The sequence below is a fragment of the Triticum dicoccoides genome, chromosome 1B (assembly GCF_002162155.2).
Source record: "Triticum dicoccoides isolate Atlit2015 ecotype Zavitan chromosome 1B, WEW_v2.0, whole genome shotgun sequence".
In the NCBI taxonomy this organism is placed as follows: domain Eukaryota; kingdom Viridiplantae; phylum Streptophyta; class Magnoliopsida; order Poales; family Poaceae; genus Triticum; species Triticum dicoccoides.
The window spans coordinates 580,584,728-580,594,609 of NC_041381.1; the positions used below are offsets into that span (position 1 = coordinate 580,584,728).

At 45.7% G+C, this 9,882-nt stretch overlaps 1 protein-coding gene across 1 annotated transcript; it reads right to left on the reverse strand.

Moving 5' to 3' along the window:
- Positions 1-1,057: 1,057 nt before the first annotated feature.
- On the reverse strand, positions 1,058-4,207 carry LOC119348889. Its single transcript, XM_037616893.1, has 6 exons — positions 3,756-4,207; positions 3,096-3,173; positions 2,852-2,886; positions 2,717-2,772; positions 1,933-2,037; positions 1,058-1,481 (listed from the first exon to the last, which is right to left on the reverse strand). Exons 1-6 carry the CDS (start codon positions 4,116-4,118, stop codon positions 1,417-1,419), a joined length of 702 nt encoding a protein of 233 aa, XP_037472790.1. The 5' UTR covers positions 4,119-4,207; the 3' UTR covers positions 1,058-1,416.
- Between the last annotated feature and the right edge of the window lie 5,675 nt (positions 4,208-9,882).

Genomic DNA, 9,882 nt, shown 5'->3' on the forward strand with positions numbered 1-9,882 from the left:
ACACACAGCTCATCTGCTGATATCAAGTGATTCGTATAGATCGATGCATTTCCAGTAGGGATGTAAGTGGCAAATAAATGGCATCCGCAATCCTGTTTAGTTAGTTTTTACTAGCTTGATAGTTCATTTTTTTAAACAAACAAAAAACCTTTTTGAACTATCATATCATAAGTGGATTTTAAACGGGATTAATCAGGACCCGGTTGACATCCCTGATTTCCAGTAGTTTGATCCTCACGAATGTATTAGAGCGTCAGTCTTCCCTAGGCGATAGCTTGACGGCGGCTAATCGAACAGCGGAGGCGGCAGTGATTTGGAGTGGCGGCGAGAGTTCGGGCACAAATCAACTCGTCCGAGACGGTTGCCGGCGTTACTCGGCCGGTGGTAAAACTCCGGTCTCTGAAGTTGATCCGTGCGCCACACGAGGCATTGAGCTCGAGTTGAAGCACATGTTAGCGATCACTGTAAAATCCCTGTTACTGCCTCCATCCTGGTTTATCGGTCCCCTTCGCATTTTATGCTAAATTTTGACCTTAGATTTAACTGACAAAATGTTAATGCATGTAACAAAAACTAATATCATTGCAAACTATGTTTAAATACGAATCCAACCATATACTTTTTGTTGACCTGCATTATTACTTTCTTAGTTAAATCTACGGTCAAAGTTTGACACAAAATACTAAAGGGACTAATAAATCAGGACGGAGTTAGTACTTCACTCGATCGCAAAAAGGAGTTGGGATGGCGGACACACGCGCAAGGTGCAGATCACGGTGGTCCGTTTGGAAGAAAATGTGTCTGAATTGAGGGCGGAGTTAGCAGATCTCAAAGAACTCAAGCAAGAAGTGACGCCACTCCGAGCAGAAATGGTCACAATGCCACGAGTAGAATCAAAATTGCAAGCCATGAATGCAGTGATTCAAAAACCCTGCAGCTGATTCTGCAAAACATGACAGTGAACAGTCAGAAAACAGAGGTAGTCACACCAGTAATTCCTCCTCAAGTGAGCAATGGAAATGCAGGAACTGGGGCATCTACACACAGTCGCCACAAGTAAAAGAAAGTAGGTCTGGATGAACAAGCCCTAGTTCAGTAATCGAGCATCACGTACAACATGTTCAAAGGCGCCACCCTAGTTTGCAACATATGCTACATATACAAAACCCTGGGTGTATTTCCAAGCCTGGGAATATACAAAAGAAGCAATGTAAATATTCACAACCCTGTTAATCTGTTACATCCGCCTTCGATCTGTATCTGCCAACTGGTCTCACATCTAAGCTTCGGAAGTCGCTTGGAACTAGGCCGCAAACCTATTTCCTAGAGTGCTACAGGCTTATACAACATTGGAGATAAAAACTGGCCCCCGACGAACAGCGGCAAAACTGATCCTGACGCGCTCCTGAAGAAATATCACTCGATGTCCGTGACTTCAGCCTCAACATCTACAATCGTCCCAGAACCAGAAGGTACTTTTCCTGCATACATAAGGGAACATTGTGATTTATTAGTTAACATCCACCAACTCCCAAGAAAAACCTCAATCTCGATCAAAAGGTGTGGTGAAGGAACAATTTGCTTGAAAAGACCCGTCCGTCTAATTTAAATAACAGCTGAAAGCCAAATCATCTACATGACCTTTGCTGAGTGCATCCCATCATATGCAGAATGATACAGCCCGACTTCATTCGCTGATGGTGTATGGTCTTTATCAGCCTTAGCAATCATTCTTAACCCGTGACATGTTGTCAAAAGTATTTGACATGAATATCTGTCTTTTATATCTGATCTTTCATTGTTCACCCAACCTCATCTAGAAATTATTGTGTATGACATAAGGGATCACCTTGTTTATTTTAATTCATATGGATAAAATATTAAATGGGCAAATGAAATACAGACAGTAAAAATACTGTAGCTTGCTAATACCATTTGATCCACGGTTGAATAACTCATTGAAGGCTTGTTGTGCTTTTGTAGGGGTCCTTCCAGATGAAAAGCTAGCAGCTTCTCTGACAAACTTATCGCCCTGAACTGCAGCATGTACCATGATGATTTAGCATCAACAATAGTCTCATCTAGACAAGCACATGAGAAATGCTAAACAAAGGAGAGAAAAAATAAAAAAGGAGTAAAGATAACTATATTTCATCGGACATTCAAGCCATGGATAAATTCCATGATTCTCCATTTCCATTTGGCTGATACCATCACCAATGCTCATGATTTTCTTTTCAGTGGCGAATGTGCCATGCCCATGTAGAGCTTGAGAAGTTTATGACCTTAAATCAAGACAACTCTGTTCTGAGACGGTGGTACCAGATGTATCATCAGACATGCATGTTCTAAAACCACTCAACACAAGCTTAACTCTGTATCTATTCCCAGGCTCCCAGCACAGAACAATCGGGACCATGCAAATGCTTAAAGGGCAGAAAATGTAATATGGAACTAAGTGCACAGTTGTTTTAAAGACTAAGCAAAATATAATTTGGTTGTACAACTTCTAGCTGGACAGTGGTGCTCACATATCTAACTGAAGGTCTGAAAATACCAGTGTCATTAAAGATTGCATAGCTACGGTCCACTGGCTAAATTTCCAGTAGCAGATTTTCTAGTATGGCAAGACCGAACACGAGCAGCCAGGAGGTAGTTCTTCTGAGACCCTTATTCTGTTAGCAAACTGGATATGGGAAACACAAGTTCTGCTTACCAGAGAAAGGTTGAGTGCAATAAGGACAGAATTGTGGACCATTCTTCACAGATGTCCTATTAGACAAGCAAACTAATAAAAGTTAACTTAAGTTACAAAATTATGCAAGCTTAACATATTTTTTCTTATGCTTACTTGAGTATCCGGAAGCTTTTTCCACAGTTGGGACACTGCAACAAAAGAAACATGTTTGACAATGTTAAACTTGTGCAAACAAACAACAAAGTCTTTGTCATAGTTATTTAAAAAGAACAACAATAAAGGTACTAAAACTAACAGACATTTACCCTCAACATCTATATTTAAGAAACTAAAAGTAGAGTAGTAGGAAATCCGTGGAAACCATATTACCAAACAACAACTTTATGTGCGGACTTACATCGCTCTGAAGTATATTTCGTTGTGCAAAGAATATGAGCGCACCAAGACCCACAATAGGCAGAAGTACCGTGAGGAGCTGTTATCAAAGAGAGATGTACAAAGCTAAAGTTAATTAATTTACCAAAGTAAAGTAACACTATGGATCAAAATTGGGAGAGAAGACAAGATAAGATATCCCTTTATGCTAATATTCTAAATCCAAACTCTTAGTTGCGTAAGCTAATCCATGCTGCTGCCTGTTAGCACCGCAGAGCGAACTAAATCAAAGTTGACGGTTTCCAGTTTACAGGTTACTGTCGAATCAGAATGCTCAATTTGCTGCAGCAACATACAGTATAAGGTAGCATTCAGTTGACAGACTAGCAACTAATGGTAATACAGCTTATACCAAGTAACAGTACTAGGTGGAAAAAAAATGCAAACTGTCTGGAAACTGGGGGAAGCTAGTTTGGCACAAATTACAAAATCATATTGAAATACACGGGAGGTGGGTCGATTTCAGAGATTAAGCTGTCTGTTGTACCAGAATCATATGTATTCTGAACCTTATCCAGTTTCTCTGTTCAGATATCAACCAAGCTAGTCATCCAGAGAGCACACTAGTCATAAACTAGTATCCATTACAAGTTAAATCATTTCAGGAGAAGGAGGCTCGTACCCAGAGGGAGACGATGGCGTCGAGCAGCCACCGGAACTGGCCGCTCACCACGAGGTAGGCCACGAGGGCGACGAAGGCGAGGTTCCCCACGACCCGGCCGCGGCCGGTCGACCCCTGCCGCCGCCCGCCGCCAAAGAAGGGGCCTTTCCCGGCCCCGGCCACGCCAAGGCGCCGCCCGCCCGCCATTCTCCACGCCAAGGTGCCGCCCCTCTCCGAGAGCTCGCGCCGCAAGAACGGCTTCGCCATGGAGAAGGCCCCATCCGGGAACCTCGGAGATATCTTCCTGGACCTTGGGTGGAGGAGGGCGTGCGAGCAGCAGCAGAGCGGGGACGGAGTGAGGAGAGCGTGCTGGAGTGTGGCCATGGAGGGGAGGGAAAGGGGGGATTGGAGAAGAGTCTCCCAGAAATCCTTGTGCTCTTCTTACGTTTCGTTCTTGTAATTTATTTTGATTTTTTTTGGTTGGATTTGATCTTTCCACAATTTTTGTGGTGAAACTGAAGGGGATTTGTATGAGTAATCTTCCACGTACGGCAACCTGAAAGATAGGACTTGAACTGAACACATAGGCAGTGCTTTAACACAGCACTGACGGTGACAACCCAACAAGAGTTAAACTAAAAGAAATGAAAACGCTGCACAATAGAATTAAATTGCAATGCATAGGATAGTGCAATGTCCATATTTGATAATAAAAACTTATGCTAACTCTCAATCACATCGTATGTTACAAATTATTGGCCAACCTCCTCGTTGATGAGCGTCGAATTCTTATATCTGTAGCGTAATTTCCACTAGTGGCGATGTCATTACAACGATTTGATGATGACTTGAGGGTTTTCGGATTTTGGATTGTTGTGTGCATATTGGGACCCGCTTCCGCCACCCCCATCGGAGCCTGACTAGACCTGCAGTTACCTCGCGCCGAGGGCCCTCCGGACCGTCCCCTTGGGTTCCTCTTTGCTGTGCTGTTTATTTCTATGGGCTTATTGAGTTGTGCCCTCAGCATTAACCTTATACTCTCTGTGTGTGTGTACTCTCTCGCCTTTGGCATGCGTGTTGTGTGAACTCTTGTATCGTTGTTTGTGGATCGGGCGGTTTGCTTTATATATAAAGCGGGGCGAAAGCCATTTTCGATATTGGGACGCAGAGACCAGGAACACATTCACTTTCCTTGTTAGTTCACTTGAAAATAATAGTTAGGCGGAGGCAGGTAAAGATATCAACACGGCGATACTGATGGGGAAGATCCAAAGGCTATGTGACGCCGGATAAACTAGGAGATGGCATCAATAGAAGTATGCATGGTCTTCTCTTATTATCTCTTTTTCAAAATTTGGTGTTGCCTTGACCCCCTGTGAATGAAGCCACTCTCAATGTATTGGCACCAGTTGCATCTAAGACAATATGACATATAGTTGTTACAATGTACCGGAGAAAAAGAATGTAGATCTCCTTTTTTTTGTACGACAAGAATTAAATTTCCACTTCATAACAAAATAATTGTCGGGTGGTCGGGGCGACATATGCCAAAGGATGGCTAATCATAGTGGGAGCTAGTAAAACATCACCGGTGTATGGAAATGGGATAAGGCGTAAACATGCACGCCGACGCATCTTACCCAGGTTCGGGGCTCTCCTAAAAGATAACACCTCTAGTCCTGCTCTAAGGGGTCTCCGCATGATCACTAGATCAACAAGTAGCTACAAGCTTGCTCCTTGAGCTGTTCGGCTATAGGAGGAAGAAGGGCAAGGCTAGCTCTACTCCTCTCTCTACGTGTGTGTGTGTGTAATCTCTAAGAGTTGAACCCTTTGCATGGGTGCCCTGGGGGTTTAAATAGGCCTACCCCCAGGGGTACAATGGTAATCCGGCCGGGTGTAGGCCCAGGCCGCCAGTGTCTGTGGTTGCCGGCTTCTCCGCCGGCAGCAGGGGCCCGCCGCCTGGTGGGTCCCGCCGGCTGCCGGGCTGTCGGCCGACAGGTACGGCCCACCGCCTGTGGGTCTTGTCGGCTGCTCATCATTGTTGCCTTGCCTCTGATGACGAGGGCTTGGTCGGGGAGAGCGTGGCTACAGTACCGCCGTCTGGTGGGCGTTCACTGTAGCCACTACCCGTCTTATCTGGTTAATGGCGCACAAACATCAAGGGAAGGGGAGGGCCGCCTGCTGGGAGTCGGCCTCCCTCTTTGCCGATTGGTCTGTGATTGCCGTCTTCAGGCATCCCATAGACAGGTAGGGCCTGCCACCTGCAGGCCATAACGACAGCCCGGCGTGGGAGCATGGCTCCCTCTGCCATGGATGATGTCACGGGCATCATGGCAACAGTACCGCGCCAGGCTAGGGATGGCCACCCGGTACGATGCACTGTGGCCATGTTCAGCCCGGGATTCGGGGGTGGTAGGCTATACTGTTGCCACGCCCCGTCTCGTCACCGTTGTGTGGGTGTAAACTTTGAGGGCGCATGAGTGGCGCCTCCTAGGAGTCGGCCGCCTTGGTGACCGCCTGTCAGGAGTCGGCCGCACTAGTGGCCGCCTGCTTGGAGTCGGCCCGCTCCGGGGCCGCTCTTTGGGCCTTGCCACCTTCCTGCAGCCGGTCTCTTAGACCAACTGGCCATAAGAAGGCAATCCTTTGTCTTTGATGCTTGAGGGGCGCAGCCGGCCCCGATGTCTTGAAATACCAGGGGGAGCAGATTGGGCTACCCATGATCATTTACTCCGACAGTAGTCCCCGAAGCTGTTGGGGCATCGCGGCTGAACATGCGAGAGGCCTCAGCAACTTCCTACTCTAAAGAGCCGACAGCTAGGAGTCGGCCGCGACTAGGCACGCCGTCTAGTGATTTCGAAACGTGAGGGCGGGAGCTAGGTGGAGCGCTCACCGGGCGCCGAGCCGGCCGCCCGCTGACCGCGCGCCACGCAGCGCTAGCCGGCTGGACCAGCCTGCTAGCCCACGTGCGCGATGGGGCGTCACCGTAGGCGGGGCCCGCCACTACCATGCCTCGGCGCGGGCGGATCTGCTGCGGCCGAGGCGAACGGTTGGCATTCCGGGGCATAATAAACGCACGCCGCTATGGCACGATAAACATGGGGTAGTGGGGTCATGGGCCTAGTTAATCCCACGATCCCCACGCCCCGCCCCTCGGCTCCGCCGCCCAGGGTTATAAGTAGGGGGAGGAGGGGAGTGGCAGACGCACGCGCGCCTGATAACCCGCAAGTATACAGAATAATTGTAGCCTCTTTTGATAAGTAAGAGTGTCGAACCCAACGAGGAGCTAAAGGTAGAACAAATATTCTCTCAAGTCATATCTACCACTGATACGACTCTACGCATGCTTAGTGTTCGCTTTACCTAGAACAAGTATGAAACTAGAAGTACTTTGTAGGTGTGATAGGATAGGTTGCAAGATAATAAAGAACACGCAAATATAAACTAGGGGCTGTTTAGATAAAGATGCAATAAAGTAAATATAGCGAGTGTGGAAAAGTGGTGGTAGGAGTTGTGGAATCGTCCCTAAGCAATTGACTACGTTACTAGACCGGTAATCACTATTGCAATTCTATTTGAGGGAGAGGCATAAGCTAACATACTTTCTCTTCTTGGATCATATGCACTTATGATTGGAACTCTAGCAAGCATCCGCAACTACTAAAGATCATTAAGGTAAAACCCAACCATAGCATTAAAGAATCAAGTCCCTTTTATCCCATACGCAAACAACCTACTTACTCAGGTATGTGCTTTTGTCACTCATGCCACCCACCATAAGCAAATCGTGAACATATTGCAAACCCTACAACAGGGATCCCTCACGCTTGCGCGACACGGAGTGCACAATAGGACAGCACCAATAATAAAACATGCAATTCAAACCAATCATAGCAATTCATCAATCACTGGTAGGACAACGAAAATCTACTCAGACATCATAGGATGGCGACACATCATTGGAAAATAATATGAAGCATAAAGCACCATGTTCAAGTAGAGGGTACAGCGGGTTGCAGGAGAGTAGACCACTGTAGATAGAAGGGGGAAGGTGATGGAGATGTTGGTGAAGATGGCGGAGGTGTTGGTGAATATCGCGGTGATGATGATGGCCCCCAACAGTGCTTCGGCGCCACCGAAAGCAAGGGGAGAGAGCCCCCCTTCTTATTCTTCTTCCTTGACCTTCTCCCTAGATGGGAGAAGGGTTTCCCCTCTGGTCCTTGGCTCCCATGGCATGGGAGGGGCGAGAGCCCCTTCGAGATTGGATCTGTCTCTCTGTCTCTCTCTGTTTCTGCGTTCTCAGATTCTACCCCTTCACCGTTTCTTTTATATCCGGAGATCCGTAACTCCGATTGGGGTGAATCTTTCGCTCAGATTTTTCTCATAAAATTAGCTTTCTTGCGGAAAAATAAGGGCATCAACTGCCTTACGGGTGGCCCACGAGGGTGCCAGGCGCGCCCAGGGGGGAGGGCGCGCCCCCCTATCTCGTGGCCACCTCGGGCACCGTTTCGCGTTGATTCTTCCTCCGGAAAATCCTAAATATTCCAAAATAATTATCCGTCCATTTTTATCCCGTTTAGACTCTGTTTGATATGGGGTTTCTGCGAAACATAAAACATGCAACAGACAGGAACTGGCACTGGGCACTGGATCAATATGTTAGTCCCAAAAAATAGTATAAAAAGTTGCCAAAAGTATATGAAAGTTGTAGAATATTGGCATGGAACAATCAAAAATTATAGATACGATGGAGACGTATCAGCATCCCCAAACTTAATTCCTGCTCGTCCTCGAGTAGGTAAATGATAAAAAGATAATTTTTGATGTAGAATGCTACCTAGCATAATCTTGATCATGTATCTAATCATGGCATGAATATTAAGACACGAGTGATTCAAAGCAATAGTCTATCATTTGACATAAAAACAATAATACTTCGAGCGTACTAATAAACCAATCATGTCTTTTCAAAACAACATGGCCAAAGAAAGTTATCCATACAAAATCATATAGTCTGACTGTTGCTCTATCTTTATCACACAAAGTATTTAATCATGCACAACCCCGATGACAAGCCAAGCAATTGTTTCATACTTTAGTAATCTCAAAAAAATTCAACTTTCACGCAATACATGAGCATGAGCCATGGACATAGCACTATAGGTGGAATAGAATATGATGGTGGGGGTTATGTGGAGAAGACAAAAAGGAGAAAGTCTCACATCAACTAGGCGTATCAACGGGCTATGGAGATGCCCATTAATAGATATCAATGTGAGTGAGTAGGGATTGCCATGCAACGGATGCACTAAGAGCTATAAGTGTATGAAAGCTCAAACTGGAAACTAAGTGGGTGTGCATCCAACTTGCTTGCTCATGAAGACCTCGGGCATTTGAGGAAGCCCATCATCGGAATATACAAGCCAAGTTCTATAATGAAAATTCCCACTAGTATATGAAAGTGAAAGCATAGGATACTCTCTCTATGAAGAACATGGTGCTACTTTCAAGCATAAGTGTGGTAAAAGGATAGTAACATTGCCCCTTCTCTCTTTTTCTCTCATTTTTTATTTTTTTTATTTTTTATTTTTTTATTTGTTTTGGTGGGCTTCTTTGGCCTCTTTTTTTATTTGGGCTTCTTTGGCCTCTTTTATTTTTCATAAAGTCTGGAGTCTCATCCCGACTTGTGGGGGAATCATAGTCTCCATCATCCTTTCCTCACTGGGGCAATGCTCTAATAATGATGATCATCACACTTTTATTTACTTACAACTCGATATCTAGAATAAAGATATGACTCTATATGAATGCCTCCGGCGGTGTACCGGGATGTGCAATGATCTGGCGTAGCAATGACATAAAAAACGGACAAGCCATGAAAACATCATGCTAGCTATCTTACGATCATGCAAAGCAATATGACAATGAATGCTCAAGTCATGTATATGATTATGATGGAAGTTGCATGGCAATATATCTCGGAATGGCTATGGAAATGCCATGATAGGTAGGTATGGTGGCTGTTTTGAGGAAGATATAAGGAGGCTTATGTGTGATAGAGCGTATCGTATCACGGGGTTTGGATGCACTGGCGAAGTTTGCACCAACTCTCGAGGTGAGAAAGGGCAATGCACGGTACCGAAGAGGCTAG

Excerpts from the sequence above, each read along its gene's own strand:
- LOC119348889 (XM_037616893.1), bottom strand. The coding sequence starts at position 4,118 with ATGGCCACACTCCAGCACGCTCTCCTCACTCCGTCCCCGCTCTGCTGC. Across the intron at positions 2,773-2,851 it reads AAAAGCTTCCGGATACTCAA|GACATCTGTGAAGAATGGTC; the intron begins GTAAGCATAAGA and ends CTTGTCTAATAG. Across the intron at positions 2,038-2,716 it reads TTGCACTCAACCTTTCTCTG|TTCAGGGCGATAAGTTTGTC; the intron begins GTAAGCAGAACT and ends TACATGCTGCAG.